The sequence below is a fragment of the Corythoichthys intestinalis genome, chromosome 3, assembly GCF_030265065.1.
Source record: "Corythoichthys intestinalis isolate RoL2023-P3 chromosome 3, ASM3026506v1, whole genome shotgun sequence".
NCBI classification, from domain to species: domain Eukaryota; kingdom Metazoa; phylum Chordata; class Actinopteri; order Syngnathiformes; family Syngnathidae; genus Corythoichthys; species Corythoichthys intestinalis.
The window spans coordinates 38,542,437-38,560,893 of NC_080397.1; the positions used below are offsets into that span (position 1 = coordinate 38,542,437).

An 18,457-nucleotide genomic window follows, 5' to 3' on the forward strand; every position below is an offset into this window, starting at 1 on the left:
TAATTTTTTGTCAAGAATCAACAACAAGTGGGACACAATCGTGAAGTGGAACAACATTTATTGGATAATTTAAACTTTTTTAACAAATAAAAAACTGAAAAGTGGGGCGTGCAATATTATTCGGCCCCCTTGCGTTAATACTTTGTAGCGCCACCTTTTGCTCCAATTACAGCTGCAAGTCGCTTGGGGTATGTTTCTATCAGTTTTGCACATCGAAAGACTGACATTCTTGCCCATTCTTCCTTGCAAAACAGCTCGAGCTCAGTGAGGTTGGATGGAGAGTGTTTGTGAACAGCAGTCTTCAGCTCTTTCCACAGATTCTCGATTGGATTCAGGTCTGGACTTTGACTTGGCCATTCTAACACCTGGATACGTTTATTTTTGAACCATTCCATTGTAGATTTGGCTTTATGTTTTGGATCATTGTCCTGTTGGAAGATAAATCTCCGTCCCAGTCTCAGGTCTTGTGCAGATACCAACAGGTTTTCTTCCAGAATGTTCCTGTATTTGGCTGCATCCATCTTCCCGTCAATTTTAACCATCTTCCCTGTCCCTGCTGAAGAAAAGCAGGCCCAAACCATGATGCTGCCACCACCATGTTTGACAGTGGGGATGGTGTGTTCAGGTTGATGAGCTGTGTTGCTTTTACGCCAAACATATCGTTTTGCATTGTGGCCAAAAAGTTCAATTTTGGTTTCATCTGACCAGAGCACCTTCTTCCACATGTTTGGTGTGTCTCCCAGGTGGCTTGTGGCAAACTTTAAACGAGACTTTTTATGGATATCTTTGAGAAATGGCTTTCTTCTTGCCACTCTTCCATAAAGGCCAGATTTGTGCAGTGTACGACTGATTGTTGTCCTATGGACAGACTCTCCCACCTCAGCTGTAGATCTCTGCAGTTCATCCAGAGTGATCATGGGCCTCTTGGCTGCATCTCTGATCAGTTTTCTCCTTGTTTGAGAAGAAAGTTTGGAAGGACGGCCGGGTCTTGGTAGATTTGCAGTGGTCTGATGCTCCTTCCATTTCAATATGATGGCTTGCACAGTGCTCCTTGAGATGTTTAAAGCTTGGGAAATCTTTTTGTATCCAAATCCGGCTTTAAACTTCTCCACAACAGTATCTCGGACCTGCCTGGTGTGTTCCTTGGTTTTCATAATGCTCTCTGCACTTTAAACAGAACCCTGAGACTATCACAGAGCAGGTGCATTTATACGGAGACTTGATTACACACAGGTGGATTCTATTTATCATCATCGGTCATTTAGGACAAGATTGGATCATTCAGAGATCCTCACTGAACTTCTGGAGTGAGTTTGCTGCACTGAAAGTAAAGGGGCCGAATAATATTGCACGCCCCACTTTTCAGTTTTTTATTTGTTAAAAAAGTTTAAATTATCCAATAAATGTTGTTCCACTTCACGATTGTGTCCCACTTGTTGTTGATTCTTGACAAAAAAATTAAATTTCATATCTTTATGTTTGAAGCCTGAAATGTGGCGAAAGGTTGCAAGATTCAAGGGGGCCGAATACTTTTGCAAGGCACTGTACATAGCGAGAAATTGAAGCAACTTGAGGCTAGTTTAATTTCACAGCAGCAGTATTTCGCAAGAGCCCGAGAATCAAAAGAGAACGCTACAAAGGCTAGTTGCGAGATTGATGAAATTATTAATTAAAAATAATAAGAAAGCAAATGTGACACACAGCATGGCTTGCTAAAATTTGCTTAAATATATTGTTCTACGTAAAGGACATCAGCCAAGGTCGGCACCCCACATTTTTACCACACCAAATCTGGCCCCCTTTGCAAAAAGTTTGGACACCCCTGATTTAGGGTTTAGGCTATACTCTGCACAACACGGGCAATTCCCCACATAACAACAGGTGGGACTTACAGTACATAGTCAGCAATTAGTTTCTCAACAGGTCTAACTTCTAAAACAAAGCAAAAAAAAAAACAGATTACAATAAGTAACACAAACCCATTCTTTTGTGAGTTTCATCCCCCCTGCCTTCTCTGGCCCCAAAGTTTCCACCGCCTTACAAATTGTGCCGAATTTCCAATAAGGGTACTGGTCTGTTGCTCCGGCTGTTGGTGGTCCACCTGGGTGACTGCTGGCGCTGTAGCTGGCCCCCACTCCTGGTGGCGCTGAACCAGACTAGCTGCTGCCACGGTAGCAGCCTCCTGCCCCGGCTTTGCTGGCTGTCCGTGAACCTTGCTAGCTGCTGCGGCGCTAGCCTCCTGCTGAAATCGGTCCTGCCTGTTAGCATGATTACTGCAGCTGCCCTCATCGCCAGTTGCTGCTTTTCTGACTCGTTTTGAACCATCTTCCTTCTTTTTGAAAAAAGACAGTAATTGCAACTTTATTTTTGGCATGTTGAAATACCGTTTGATCCTGGCTGCTTGCTCATCAGATGCCGCAAATTTCAAGTTTATTTTTATTTTTTTATGTCAGAGGCGTGATTTGTTCGTCCAGCTTTTCAGTGCAACAACAAATCTCCGACTCTTTCAAATGGCGTTAAATTTTTATAAACAACATTGTTACCGGCATCCCCAAGGGGCCGCTGTCCAGTTTCAGTGTGACCAACATTGCCAATTTGTTGTAGAAACAAAAATGGGCGAGCGTAACGGGGAGAGAGAGGGAGCGAAAAGGAGAGTTGCGCGGGATTGCATTGTTGACTGGCTGTTTTTTGTCTCCATGCAACAGCCATCCGAAGTGTCTCTGTGTTTTTATACACTACACAACCTCCCCGAAGGAAGAACCGGACGTAGGAGCGACGATGAACGAGCCATGGAAATCGCCGGTCCACATTTTATTTTCTATACACGAGAGGTGCCGGATCCTCCCAAATAAGTTCCGGAACAGAGGAAGGCCAAAATCAGGAGGTGCTGGATCTTGTTCCGGCAGGACCCCGGTGACCCCTGGGGACTGGTTATAAACGTTATCATCGTTTGAACTAATTCACTGCCAGCCCAGGTCACAGAGTATGTGTTGCGGTCATTGGTAAAAGAAAATATTGATATTGAACCAGAGGTGGGTAGATTAGCCAAAAATTTTACTCAAATAAGAGTAGCGTAACTTCAAAAATAATATTACTCAAGTAAAAGTAGTCATCCCAAAAATGTACTCAAGTAAAAGTAAAAAAAGTATTTGGTGAAAAGAGTACTGAAGTATTAGTAACATTGTGCTTATGATGTTTATTTATTTATTTATTTGTTTTTTGAAACAATGGTACAGTGGTACCTCGAACGACTGTGGAACAAATTAATGGAATTATAATGTATTCTTATGGGAAAAGCCTGCTCGACATATGACCATTTCGACTTACAAACAAGGTCCTGGAACGAATTGACTTCGTATATAGAGGTACCACTGTATTTTTTTTCTCGGCACAAAGTTATCTATATGAACTGTTATTATTATACTGTACAATAACCAATACATAACCACATTAGGCCAAAAAATACAAAAAAATAAAAATCATTGAATTCCGGTGAGAGAAAAAAAATACAGAACTGAAGCATTTTACGTCCAAAGAGCATGAGTGTCCTCTAGTGGAGAAAATAGTTCATAGTTTGAATAGTTGAATAGTGAATAGTTCCTTCATAGTTCCTAATATGAAATTAAAAAGGACCATATCTCCGGAAAACCATGGTTAATCAGTGCCAATTTAAAACTGGGAGGGAGATTAAAATCCGTGCTTTCGATTCATGTTGATGGCAGCGCTATATGTCAAATTCTTAATGTTTTACGGTGCTTTAAAGACGCTACGTGATTGAACAGGCCGACGTGATCATCAAATGGCAAGCTTGGCAAGCTGATTGGTATAATGGAGTCATGTGATTATTGTTGTGATGTCTCATTGGTGAAACTGGTAGTGCTACTGTTGGCATCACTGGGAAAAAAAAGTAAAATCTAATATGCAGAAAAATGTAGAAAGACGAAAAAAGTAATGACTAGTGTAGCCCAAAGTAGCGGAGTATGAGTAGCGTTTCTTCTTCACAAATCTACTCAAGTAAAAAGTATGGCTTAGTAAAACTACTTTTAGAAGTACATTTTTCTCAAAAAGTTACTCAAGTAAATGTAACGCGTTACTACACACCTCTGTATTGAACACACATATTGACAGCAATAGAAGTCCAATCCATTTCAACTGGGAGGGGCTGGAAGCGATCATTTCTTCCAAGCCCCGCCTTGTTGAAATGGATTGGACATCTATTGCCGTTAATGGGAGACAACGAGTTAAGTTATGTGAGGTCATGAAACAAAAATAAGATAACATTCCCAGAGGAATATACACACAGGGCACACTTTGAAAAAAAAATTTTTTTTTTTTTCAATTTGTTAGTTAAATATCTCGTTTTTTTTTAATTAATTGTATTTTATTTAGAATTATATATTTTTATTACTCATACCTTTTTATAATTTGCCCTTTTTTCTAAATTATTTCAAATCGATTTTTCCCCCAATTGATGCTTCAATTTATTTAAAATAATTTGTATATACAGTATACATATATACATATACATATATATATATATATATACACATACATATATACACATATATATATATTTTAATCGCACAATTGATCCGGGCAACACTAATGTTACAATTGGGTGTCAAATGGGTGCCGAAAATTATTGTCCCGTGGCCCACAATTAGCCCCTAAGCCGCAGGTTTGGCACCCACCCCTGTCCTGTATGAATGTTACAGAGATAGTTAAGGGGGAAAAAATCATGCATGAAAGGGTTAAATGTCGGAAATGGGAACCTTCCATTTTTCTTGGACGTTTAGCACTGTCAATTGCACTGAAAAGCATTCAGTCCTCCCACTTTAAATGAAATGGACATCTATCGCTGTCAATTGGAAGCAATGAGTTAAATAATTTCCCTATAATCAGAGGCCTATTTTTGTTGTTGTTGCGATTTTCAAATTTATATACTGATCTTTCACTTTTATCCTAGGTGTTGTCTGTCCCTTAAGAATGCTGTGGTAATAAAATACAATGTATACACACTGCTGATTTGGGAATAAACAAGCAAACCATTTTAGCAACATGGAAATCTTTGAATGTGATGGACATGGCAGACCATTTCATGCTCGTCTTTTAAGACTCAATCCAGTTACAGAATTTACTTAGATATGCCAATATAGTCTGCCCTGCGCATAAAAATCAGTGGTGCCATACATTACCAATTAACAACCATATTTGAAATTTCTAAATTTTGTCATGCTCTATTTTTACCTTAATGTTAAATTGCACCGGATGATGTACATGGCAAATGCGTGCCATTGTAGTACTTGATGCTTTTTACAAAAGACACAATGATATTCAGGGTTAGGGTTCTCTGTATCCCCGTAAATACACTTAAAAGTTTATTAGAAAGATTTGGACATTAAAAGAGAGCTTGTTAGATCATTTCCTTTAGCACAAGAGATGAATAAAAATGTAAAGTGGTGATACAATGTTCATTGACTTTAGACTGAATAGATATACAGTAAAGTGGTATTTGTGACTACCTCAATTATGTTCATTAATAGCCATTTTTGGCAAAGAATGAGAAAACAGGACGTGGAAAAACTGCTAAAATTGTGCACAGCTATATAAACAAGGCATTCCTGTGCATAAGGAGCATTATTGTAACATTTGTTTATGATTGAACAGTCATATGTGGCAAAGTGTAGCTGCAAAATGGAGTGCAAAACACCTGAGGTTTTCATGGTAACATATCAATTGACCCTTGTGGACAAAACATATTTTGCTTTTATAGGGTGGGTGTGGACATCTTGTCAGTACTGGCAACATTAAGGTTAACCAATCCCTCAAACATAAAACAAACAAAAGAACAGTAGTGGCCGCTGCATGCTGGAACAGCCTTTATTTCTTTGCTTGCTTGGTGACCATATTGCGAGGAGGAGTGACAGGACGACTGCCATTGGGCTTCTTCTTCTCAGCCGGTTTCAAAATCTACGAGTATAGAAAGATGTATGAGATCACAATCACTTGATTGAGATTACAACAGTTCTTTGAGCCGGTAAAATGTTGAACTATCAGGTGTTATGTATTGAGCAATATTGGAAGTGGCCACTTGAAATGGGTTAGGCTAACTTGACAACGCTTGTCTATTTTATTTGTATATGAAATTGTGGTAAAAAATAAAATGTTGAGATTCTCACAATTTAGAATAAAATAATTTTAAGGTTAAGGTATATTACGTTCAAAAGGCATCCATTGGGTGGTTTTAAATTCATTATCTAAATATGAAATGTGAACATATCACAGCATAAAATAGCCAGATTTTCGTATGTGGGTGAAGCACTCTTTATTATATTAAGCATTTCCAAATATATGTTGCAACAAGTGAAAGCAATGTGTTAAAAGTCATGTATAAATAGGCGATTCAAACATAATACCTAAATGTGAAAATAAGGAAATCCAGTATATCCATAATTCCAGTAAAATAGCGATTTGGTGTTGAATAATATAGTTAGAAAATAATCTCCAGTGGCACTTTCTAAAGCATGCTTCTAAAATAAATGTTGGCTCGTAACAAAGCAATTACAGTGGTAACTTGACATTTGATTGCTTCGACATACGGTCTTTTCGACATGACGTAAAATTTGACTCGCCATTTGTTTCTACTTCCGACGACATGCTCGAAATACGAGTTATGACAGCGCTGCAGTTTCCTTGTTTTCCCGCAAGACTGATGCACGGCAGATTTTCTTTTGACAGTAATCAACATGGGTTCAAGAATGTTAGAGCAGGTGGTGAAAAAAAGGTGAGATTTACCATTGAAACGAAGATGGAAATGATAGAAAAATATGAGCGTGGTGCGCCGTTCACCAGTTTTATAAGTTGTGACAATTATTATTATTGTGGTAACATCACTAAAAAAATCGGCAGTTTCAGGATTTTAATCATTTATTTCAGAACTTGTGCAGCACAACATGCCTAATGTCAGCCACTGCTAAAAAAGTCAAAGTAAAAAGTCCCCCCCTCCTCCAGTCAGCCACACAAAACACATCCGCCACATTAGAACTTGATTTGTTACATTATTACAGGTAGTATTATTATTATTATTGCTATTATCATATTATTATTATGTTTTTTATTCATGATTTGTTTGTTTTGCTCTGTGTAATTGATATTTGCAATAGTACCAGCAGCATTTATTAAGGATTTAGTGTAGGTTTTCAGGTTAAGGAACGAATTAATGGAATTATAATGTAATCTTATGGGAAAATCCTGCTCAACATACGACCATTTCTACTTACAAACAAGGTCCTGGAACAGATTAACTTCATATGTAGAGGTACCACTGTACTCTTAACTTTTGAATTAGGGCACTCCTAAGTGAGGGCATCACTGTACTGTGGAAATTTCTACAAATTCGAGAATGAAAAAAGAAAATAACAAGCTTGAGCACATTACCTGAAAAGAACACATGAGAGTCTCATCTACGCTCATCATTGCACCAGCATTGTCAAACTCCCCACAATAATTCGGTGCAGAGAACAGAGTGACAAGCTGCCTTTTTGCAAAAAACTCGTAGCCATCCTCAACAACCTGCAAGAAAGACAGAAATGTCACATTTCTATAGCACTTTCAAATCCATTTTGCTGAACGCCTGTAGACACAGTATTAAAACACTGTTCCGATTATATAGTAATTTTATTATTAAAAAAATGACCTGATGTGCACGACAGATCAGATCCAGGTCGTGCTTATGCAGAAACTTGGCCACCACCTCCGAGCCAAAGGTAAATGAGACACCGCGGTCGTTCTCCCCCCAGCCCAACACATCCTTGTCTGGATCAGACCACAGCAAATCACACAGCAGGCCCTGATCGGGGACGTCAGTGGGGCGCATTATGCGCCTTATCTGCTCCATGGACTGCAGGTCAGGAGAAAGCCCTGTACAAAATGAGCAGATGAGAATAAATAAACACTGCGGGGACTGCCATTGGCAACAATTGAGTTGGCTTGACGTCAGCATGACATACTGCACAGAAACTCAGCCAAGAACAAACAAAAGACTGACAAACCAGTCAGAGTCAAATTAAAAAGACCGCAATTATTTCTTATTGCTGTGACAGCTTTCTTAGAAACGCTTTTCAAGGCAATTTAAAAACTTTTAGAGAGCGTACAACCTCTGGTATAACAAAAGTAAAAGAGAAAAAAAAATCACCTCCATGACAGCAAAAGATCTTTTCATCAACAATGGCTGCAATTGGGAGGCAGTTAAAACAGTCTGTGAAAGTCTTCCAGAGCTTGATGTTATACCTCCGTTTACCTAGAACATTAAGAGAAAACAATTCCAATAATCGCTTTGAAGGAAATTTTAAATGAAAAAAACAACAACATGATACTAAGTAATAAATATACAATGACTTACACTCATCATAAAAGCCGTATATTCTGTTGATTGAAGCGCACTCGTGGTTTCCGCGCAACAGGAAGAAATTCTCAGGGTACTTGATTTTGTAAGCGAGCAGAAGACAAATGGTTTCCAGAGATTGCTTCCCCCTGTCCACGTAGTCTCCCAAGAATAGGTAGTTGCTCTCTGGGGGGAAGCCCCCATACTCAAACAGCCTCAGTAGATCATAGTATTGCCCGTGAATGTCACCTGAGAGAGAAACGGAGAACGATTATTAGAGATGTTGTGTTCCAACACTCTCACCAACCAACTTATGAACTCATTGGCTGCCGATGATCCCGAGGGACGTCCATCCTCATCAGTGGTGATAAGTGAACAGTCAAAAACAAGCTGTTCTTATTTGAATGCCACATCTCTGTTTTCTGATAGTGAATCCTATTCGATCTACTCACCACAGATCTTGAGAGGGGCCTCGAGTTCCAGAAGAATGGGTTGACTCAGGAAGATTTCCCTGGATTTTAAGCACAAGCCACGAATCTCATTCTCCTGCAGTTGGACGTTCTTTCCAGGTTTCGCTCCTCTCACTAGCAAAAACAAAATACATTACATACGTCATTCGAAGCACTGGCATTCAACCCTTTAACACTTAACGTGTCGGCGGTGACAAAATTACGCATATCATTGACGCCTCGTCACGCTATAATTACATCACCCACGTGCAACTGGTTGGTTTGAAAGAGCTGAAGTTGAGGTCCACGCCCGTTTTTACTTGAAGTCAATCGACCAAGTAAAACGGGAGATAATGTCATTACTGTTTTATTGCCCTCATAAATAAGCATTAAAACACTGCATGGACCTTGTGTTTATGTCCATATTTCCATCATTTCTTGCCCTTTTTCAAAACCGAAAGCACCACAAAAGACTACATATCCCAGGAGCCATTGTGAGGTCAAGAAGGACGGACTTAATGTGAACATCTTTAATAAATTGCCGGGCGAGGCGCCACCTAAGGAGAGGGAGGCAAGGTAGCGATCAACGGCCGGTTGGATCGGCCGGTTTAAAACATGCGGAATTAATTGGAAACTAAATTTAGCGCAAGCTAATGCATTATTTCATCACCTCAAGGAAGAGGATGAGCCGAATTTGTCATTGTTTTCTTCGGATGAGTCAGCGTCTCTGCGAGTGAGAAGTGACAGCAGCGCACAAACGGCAAAAGAGTGGGCTGTGTTACGTAGCTCTGTGTTCTGTTCAAGAGGAAACTGAGTGGCATGTCTGAAAATTTTTGACTCACATAGCTTATTGTCAATATTTATGAAAACACTTTTTTTAATGTTATATTTGATTTTTTTCCTTTACTATCAATCTTTTTAATTTGAATATAGATGTGCGTGTTCAAGAAGCTTGATTGCATGTAGTGTATATATTTTTGAAAAGGTGATGGGTACAATCTTTAACCTCACAGAGATATCCTCCAAACCCTTTTTGTGTTATATTATATATATGTATATTTATTTACAATATTTTGCACTGTATATAACCTGTTTTGACCATACAATGTGTAAAGGACAAAAAAAGCCTCTGACCTTACCTGCTGTTTGTGTTGAATTGTCAAACATAAAACTATTCAGTCTTAATCTTTTCTGTTGAATGTTTATCCTAACTAGTTGAATAAATATTATCGAGCTTCAAAACGGTTAGTCGAGCATGTTTGGTTGTCAATGGGACATCAATATTACAAATTCTGACAAAAGGTTTGGGGATTTTTGTTGTCTTTTTAGGTCCAAAATGGTGATTACGATTGGTCAGTGAAGAAAACAACAGTTTGGACGTAAAGGTTATGGTGTCCTGAAAAAAAGGACCCAACCTGGCCATTGTTAATATTTTTTTCATTGAAATTTAAGGCAACATCAAATGCATGCACATTCGGTCAAAATTGACTTAGGTGTTAAAGGGTTAAATATTCACAAATCAAACAGAACAAAATGCTACTAAAGTCACACATTGTCGAGAACAGCAAATACACTTACCTTCTAAGAGACGTTGAATTATGCTATCAATGTTGAGTTTGTCGACATCGGCCATCGTGTTGTTGCTGTTAAAATATCAACGTAGTCGAATATAGGTCTCGGCTGCTAGCTCTTGTAGCATTAGCACCCAATGTTACGTCGCTTTTCCGGTGGCGGGCAAATATTGCCTGTTTTGATAGAAACCCTCGAACAAACTAAAACATTATCGACGTACGCAGCCTTAAAATTGTCCACATCGAAACACTGAATTCGACTATGAAAAGTGGATCACTGTGCGCGGTCATTCGGAACACAAAGATCCCGTTCTGCTCTTCTCTGCCGCACCTTGTCCAAAGTAGAGGACGGAGCAGTCACCCTGCTGCCCTCTACTGGAGTGGAGGTTCCCAACAACCCCAGGTGCTTATAAAATAAAATAAAATAAAATAAAATAAAATAAAATAAAATAAAATAAAATAAAATAAAATAAAATAAAATAAAATAAAATAAAATAAAATAAAATAAAATAATTGCTTGAAAAACTACCACACAATAAAAATGTCCCCCAAAAGTACAGACATTATAATGCATTAATGATAATAATGTTGTCATCTCTCTTGACAAATTTACACATTGTGTATAACTGTTTTGGTAACAAACAAACAAACAAAAAAACACAACCTCATAAAGTCCTACATTTTATTGCATTTTGAGTCATGTAGGCCACAGTATTAATGTTTGGTAAAGTACAAGCATGACCTACAAGTCCTACATGACCCAAAATGTGATGTCCACACACAGTGGAGCAAATAAGTATTTAGTCAACCACCAATTGTGCAAGTTCTCCTACTTGAAAAGATTAGAGAATTGTCAACATGGGTAAACGTCAACCATGAGAGACAGAATGTGGGGGAAAAAAACTGAAAATCACATTGTTTGATTTTTAAACAATTTATTTCCAAATTAGAGTGGAAAATAAGTATTTGGTCACCTACAAACAAGCAAGATTTCTGGCTGTCAAAGAGGTCTAACTTCTTCTAACGAGGTGTAACGAGGCTCCACTCGTTACCTATACTAATGGCACCTATTCTAACTCATTATTGGTATAAAAGACACCTCTCCACAACTTCAGTCAGTCACACTCCAAACTCCACTATGGCCAAGACCAAAGAGCTGTCAAGGACACCAGAGACAAAATTGTAGACCTGCACCAGGCTGGGAAGACTGAATCTGCAATAGGTAAAGAAATCAACTGTGGGAGCAATTATTAGAAAATGGAAGACATACAAGACCACTGATAATCTCCCTCGATCTGGGGCTCCATGCAAGATTTCACCCTGTGGCGTCAAAATGATAACAAGAATGGTGAGCAAAAATCCAAGAACCACACAGGGGGACCTAGAGAATGACCTACAGAGAGCTTGGACCACTGTAACAAAGGCTACTATCAGTAACACAATGCGCCGCCAGGGACTCAAATCCTGCACTGCCAGACGTGTCCCCCTGCTGAAGAAAGTACATGTCCAGGGCCGTCTGCGGTTCGCTAAAGAGCATTTGGATGATCCAGAAGAGGACTGGGAGAAATAGAACTTTTTGGTAGAAACACAGGTTCTCGTGTTTGGAGGAGAAAGAATACTGAATTGCATCCGAAGAACACCATACACACTGTGGAGCATGGGGGTGGAAACATCATGCTTTGGGGCTGTTTTTCTGCAAAGGGACCAGGACGACTGATCTGTGTAAAGGAAAGAATAAATGGGGCCATGTATCGAGAGATTTCTTGTGAAAATCTCCTTCCATCAGCAAGGGCATTGAAGATGAGATGTGGCTGGGTCTTTCAGCATGACAATGATCCCAAACGCACAGCCAGGGCAACAAAGGAGTGGCTTCGTAAGAAGCATTTCAAGGTCCTGGAGTGGCCTAGCCAGTCTCAAGACATCACTACTCTAAAGGAGATCTGCATGGAGGAATAGGCCAAAATACCAGCAACAGTGTGTGAAAAGCTTGTGAAGAGTTACAGAAAACGTTTGGCCTCTGTTATTGCCAACAAAGGGTACATAACAAAGTATTGAGATGAACTTTTCGTATTGACCAAATACTTATTTTCCACCAGGATTTGCAAATTAATTCTTTAAAAATCAAACAATGTGATTTTCTGTTTTTTTTTTCTCCACATGCTGTCTCTCATGGTTGAGGTTTACCCATGTTGACAATTACAGGCCTCTCTAATATTTTCAAGTGGGAGAACTTGCACAATTAGTGGTTGACTAAATAATTATTTGCCCCACTGTATGAGGATGCCAGGTCTCAATTATGATTAAATTATGATTAATTAAAAAAAATATATATATAATGTACAATTATTGTATTTTTTTTCCTATTAATTTTAGATAATATGATTTAATGAAACCGATTCAGGGCATACCCCATCTACTGCCCGTAGCTAGTTGGGATAGGCTCCAGCACCCCTGCGACTCATTTGAGGATAAGCAGCTCGGAAGAGGAATGAATGATTTAAAGAAATTATAGATTAATAAAATTGAAATGAATGCAAACAAAATACACTGTGGTTATGATGCAAAATAACACTTTAAAATTGATTTTCTTTCTTTTTTTTTTAATTGAAATTTTAGAATATTTAACCTGTTGCCTGATATTGACAATGATGGACGTCCAGAATATTTAAAATGGGAGGACTGGCTGTGGATTTTTATCGTTCAGTGAATAATTGCTTTTTATTGTTAGCCAATGAATAAAAGATTGAATAATGATAATTGGACCAATTCATTTATATCAATCCAGAAACACAATGTTGTAGCTTGTCATCGAATTACACTATTTTTGAAATACTTTTCCTTTATTCCTCTTTAAACATTACGCCTTATCTAGAAATCTAATTACCAGTACTGTCCACTAGATGGCGCCAGTCAACAATATTAAAACAAGCTGATCAAGAGTTTAAAACTACAAACATTTTCCATATCATTTTCTTATTAAGACTGGAATAAATGCTGTATTGTAAATTTTCTTTCGAAAAATATTGTGTATAAATTCATTTGCATTAAATCATGTCGGCTCTGTGATTGGCTAAAGACCAATTCAGGGTGTAATCGCTGCCCATAGTTTTTTGGGATAGGCTCCAGCACCCCCGCGACCATCGTGAGGATGAGCCGCATAGAGGATGAAGTGATGAATGTATAAATCATGTGGACTATTTGGTATTACCAAGACAATCACTTGCCCAATAAGATTCACAAACACTGTAGGAAGTTCAGTCCACTATGCATATTGTAATATACAAAGAATACTCTCATTGCAAGTAAAGCCACACAGTTATTAATGATTAAAACCATACCATGGTATTCCACTACAACAGGATATTTCATCACTTTGCAGATTATAATAATTATACAATAATGTGTAGTTGCAGTATTTTTTGTCAATTCTGGTTCCTCCATGTACTCCTTCTGAAACAGAATGTTTCTATGAGTTGTGAATAAATGTTGCCTACAACAGCCACTTAGCTGATGAGGATGATTTTGTGTCCTAAGCAGACACAAAGTGAGGAGTCAGAGAGAGGAGTCAGAACGGAATGTCCTAGAAAAGCTTCACTCCCACCTGACATGGACCCTTCACCTCCCTGATGAATTGATGTTTTGCAGAATGTTTAGAATGTACAATATTAATAAGGAAACACTGTAAACATGTCATCATCTGAAATGACAATTGATATTAAAGCCTAATTCTGAATGACAGCTGTTTCCAGGGAAAAAAAAGCACAGAAATATACTACAGTGAGCATGCATAATTCACTAATCCTCTTTGCCAAATTGCTGACAGTCATTTACTATATGGCAAATATAAGCTTCCCCGGTGCATCAATTACTTATTTGTTTTAAATCTTGCTCTCTAACTTCACCCCTGAGTCATAAATAATAACGATAAAACATGTAATCATTTACCCTGACTTTTGCCCAATGTGTTGGATGTATGTAGCAGAATATTTGATCCTATGTCCCCTGAGGTGCTAAAATATGACTCACGAGGACATTATTTTCAAATGGAATATCAAGCAAAAGCTGAGGGTTAACTGTGAGGCTGGTGATCAGAACACGGGGAGGAAGTGTAAATCAATACAAGTGACTTTGGTGAGAATATTCTCTTGAAGTTTTAATGAATAGTATGACCCTGAACATCATTAACCATTGCCTTACCTTTAACCTCGTGGTATCAACAGGGGGAGAACCCATCATTTTGTGCAGTGTTGGAGCAGAGCAATAGATTATTTGAAGGAGGAACACCTCTGAACTTGCTTGAGTAGTTTGTCAAAATGTCCCTCGATGGTCGTAATACATTTTGACTAAGCAATAAGGCTTTTTGTGCCTGGTGTCAATTTACATGGTAAATAAATGCAAGCCCAGTTTTCCATTTATTTCCCCTTAACCCTGTATAGGGAACTCGTTGACTGCCGTTGATTGCGCTAGACGTCCAATCCTTTTCGACTGGAAGAGCGATCATACGCAGCCAGGCCTCCCAGTCAAAATGGATTAGACCTTTCACGCCGTCAGTGGATGATCATTGAATATCCGGTCATCCCATTTGAAATGGATGTCTATAGCTATCTATGGCAGGCAATAAGTTAAATACTGGGGGGTGGCGGGTGTTCAGTTTTATTGGCGGAAATAACCATAAAGCATTTCTGTTTTCATCCATTTTTATTCAGATTGATATCACAGTGATCCCTCACAACTTCGTGCTTCAAACTTCGCGCCCTCAATCCATCGCGGATTTTATTTCCAATTAAAAAATAAATTAAAGGGCAGCTAAAGAGCTTTTTGGATTTCGCTCTTGAGTGTTTTACTCAGTTGAATTGTATTAAATGCATCATTCGCGGTCTCAAAAAGTCACATTAAAAAGAAAAAATAATAATTGACCGCGTAGTTTTTGAGTTATGGCCATAGCAACACCATAGCAACGAGGGACGCGCCGTCCTGCCGGCCGCTACCTCATGACGTAACTTCCAGGAAGCCTCGTCAGTGTCGCCACCACTCTGAACACGGAAATATAGCACCACGCTATCCTCGCCATGTATTGAAAACCTTTTCTGGTTTTCAGATGAGCCGTCCCGAGCCGATCACGTAGTCTCACACTCCCTCCTGCTGCTCTTTGTTGGTCAGGAAGTGCACTGGAGTCGCTTATTAAAGTTAACAATGATTGACAGACGTCGATGTTTGATCTTGACACAGATGCCTGGAAGTCGAAGCATTTAATAAAGACAAGCATTTTGTACTTTATTCTTGTTTAAAAATCGGTGGGATTTGTTGAAAACGTGTCATAATTATTACATTTGAAGTGCTTAAAAACATTTACCATTCCATCATTTTTAGTGGTTCATGGGGACCAGACCCCGCCGCAATAAGTGAAAAACCGCAAAGTAGCGCATTTTTTTATGGTGTGTTCAATATATTTATTCAGATTTAGCATTAGAAAGAGATACACAGAAGATGTTTTTCACTTTTTTCCCAAAGTATAATTAAAAAAAAACTTTTATCCATATATATGTCCCACTGAATTATTTTTAAACAGGAATAAAGCAGAAAATCTTGGTTTTATTAAATGCTTTATTGAGTGAATCCACTGAAATCCGCTGAAGCAGTTGTTTGTCAGTGTTGTCCCATGAAAAGATATACTTAAATACCAGCAGAAATACGAGGGGTGTACTCACTTTTGTGATACAGTGTAAATTGTGCAGGTAATTGAAAGAAGTGACATTTATCCGATTAACCGATTAAACGTTTAGGAAAATAATCGTTAGTTGCAGCCCTACAACCAATGGCATAGGTTTGCATAAGGATGTTTGGGACATATCACTAGCAACTTTTCAGGATACGCAAATTGTCCCTACCAACTTTTAAGCGACCTTATTTGCATCATATAATGAGTTCAGTTATAGAGATAATTTAGATTGCCTTCGCATATTTTGTGAGGATACAATTGACCGTACCATTATTAAGTGAATTACTTTCATTACGTTCAGACTTACACGGACACCGTTTTTTTCCTCAAACGCACGTTTGATTGGCCTATGACTAGTTAAATTCCCTTGTTTTCAGTGTAAATCTACTAGAAATAAGTGAAATTATCTGCCAGTGCTTCGAGTCAATTTTACTCACTTAGGTTTCTTGAAATAAGATTATTTTCAGTTAGCTATTTTTCTTAACACACTGAAATAAGATTATTTTCAGTTAGCTATTTTTCTTAACACACTTATTTTAAGCAAAAAGGGTGTATATTTAATCTAAAAAAAAAAAGCTTTTTTCGTGGGAAATGTTCTTAATTCAAGAACTGATATTGTTCAAAACATTATTTGAAAGCATTTTTTCACTTGATTTTGGTGAAAAATGACCAACCTTTGGCTGTATGGGCGTAATAAGAATACATAGTAATATTTACCTAAAGTAAATTGAATAGTCTGACCCATTAATCTGTTAACTAGTCTTTCACACTCAAAACAAGATGGAGAAAATTATTCGACTAGATTTAAGAAAAAATATCAGATTAAGACGTTATAAATTTGCTGTGTGAAAGTTAGTACAAATCAATAAAGATTTATTTTTGCATTGATCATTTAGCCTATCAATTAATTAGGTTTATATTGGTGAGAAATGTAGCCCTGATGTCCCGTCCCCAGCAAAAAGTGTACATGCAGGCAAGGGTGTACGTTTGCATAGGGACGGTAGGGACATAACACTACCAACTTTTCAGGATTCTCAAATTGTCCCCACCCACTTTTAAGCAACAGTATTTGCATTATATAATGAGTTCTGATATATCCATAGGTAATTTAGATTGTCTTCCCTTATGTTGTAAGGATATAATTGACCCTACCATTATTAAATGACTTATTTTCATTATGTTCAGATTTACATTTACCCCTTTTCACTTGCTGAATGTGCCGGTCCATTTTTCCCCTTCAATCACACGATTGGCCAAAGACTCGGATTTACTTAAAATTTATTTATTTATTTTCTACTATTTTTATTTAAAACATTTTTATTTGGAGACTATGCAGGCATTTCTTTTTTCAGACAATCATACACTAATCATAATCGAGGTAAAAAGTTTTCATATATTGTTGTTTGGCTGTGTTTGCAGACAATTGCAGTAGTATTTTATATTATTTTATAGTATTTTATAAGGCTTAATTTTTATTTTAATTTTTTTTATACCCTGACTAAGTTTTTTTCAGTTATATTTCATTTCTTTATTTAGACAAACAATGTTGAATGGTCTTAAGGCAAATGTTTTTATTTTGCATTCCTGGATAGTTAAGAGATTATTTACACGTTTGTATTTATTGTGTATGTTAATACAATTTAAGTTATGTTCAAATATTGTAATTTAAATGTGCTAATAAAATCCAGACATTAAATCTGGAAGTTTTCAAAATGTTTCATTAGTAGTTTTTGAAAACAAAGGTTTAAATCGAACGGTGTGTCACCTAAACCGATACATGTGAAAGAAAGTTAGTATAAATCAATACAGATTTTTTGTTTTTGTTTTTTGTTTTGCATTGATCATTTGGCCCCAGCGAAAGTTTACATGCAGGTTATGCTGTTATATCGTCCCTACCAATATTGAGACCAAACCTACGCCCTTACCTACAATATACATATGAGGTTATATTTTCATAAACATTTTAGTGGTATACCTGAAATTGTGTTTATGGAGGGAGGTGGAGAATTCCTGTAAGAAATCTGATTGCATACTAAGTAATATTTATTATTTTAAAAAAAATTACAATACAAGGAATCTATAATGTCTTTTATTGGCTGAAAGTGAGTTCCTAGAGAAACAAGTAAGTGGGCTTGGCTAAATTCCCTGAACTGCACTGATCTACTCATCTCCTTCTCTCTCTTTTTTCAGACGCCATCGATTAGCCACGGGCTTTACGTCAGTATTGATAACTTTGCCAAAGCAAAATCAAGTGCGATTGCCTAGTTAATGTGCTGGACGGAGGTTCGGACCCAGTAAATCAGCGCCTAATCCCCCCCCCCTCCACTTTTTTTTT

At 37.8% G+C, this 18,457-nt stretch overlaps 1 protein-coding gene across 1 annotated transcript; it reads right to left on the reverse strand.

The window, feature by feature from the left end:
• Nucleotides 1-5,340: 5,340 nt before the first annotated feature.
• On the reverse strand, nt 5,341-10,755 carry ppp1cc (protein phosphatase 1, catalytic subunit, gamma isozyme). Its single transcript, XM_057831431.1, has 7 exons — nt 10,411-10,755; nt 8,836-8,967; nt 8,402-8,632; nt 8,195-8,299; nt 7,697-7,920; nt 7,438-7,572; nt 5,341-5,970 (listed from the first exon to the last, which is right to left on the reverse strand). Exons 1-7 carry the CDS (start codon nt 10,463-10,465, stop codon nt 5,881-5,883), a joined length of 972 nt encoding a protein of 323 aa, XP_057687414.1. The 5' UTR covers nt 10,466-10,755; the 3' UTR covers nt 5,341-5,880.
• Nucleotides 10,756-18,457: the final 7,702 nt, after the last annotated feature.

Bases quoted from the DNA above. Each gene is read 5' to 3' on its own strand.
- ppp1cc (XM_057831431.1), bottom strand. From the start codon at position 10,465: ATGGCCGATGTCGACAAACTCAACATTGATAGCATAATTCAACGTCTC. The intron at 7,573-7,696 runs GTCATTTTTTTA...TCTTTCTTGCAG, and splicing joins TGATCTGTCGTGCACATCAG to GTTGTTGAGGATGGCTACGA. The intron at 5,971-7,437 runs GTAATGTGCTCA...CTATACTCGTAG, and splicing joins CTCTCATGTGTTCTTTTCAG to ATTTTGAAACCGGCTGAGAA.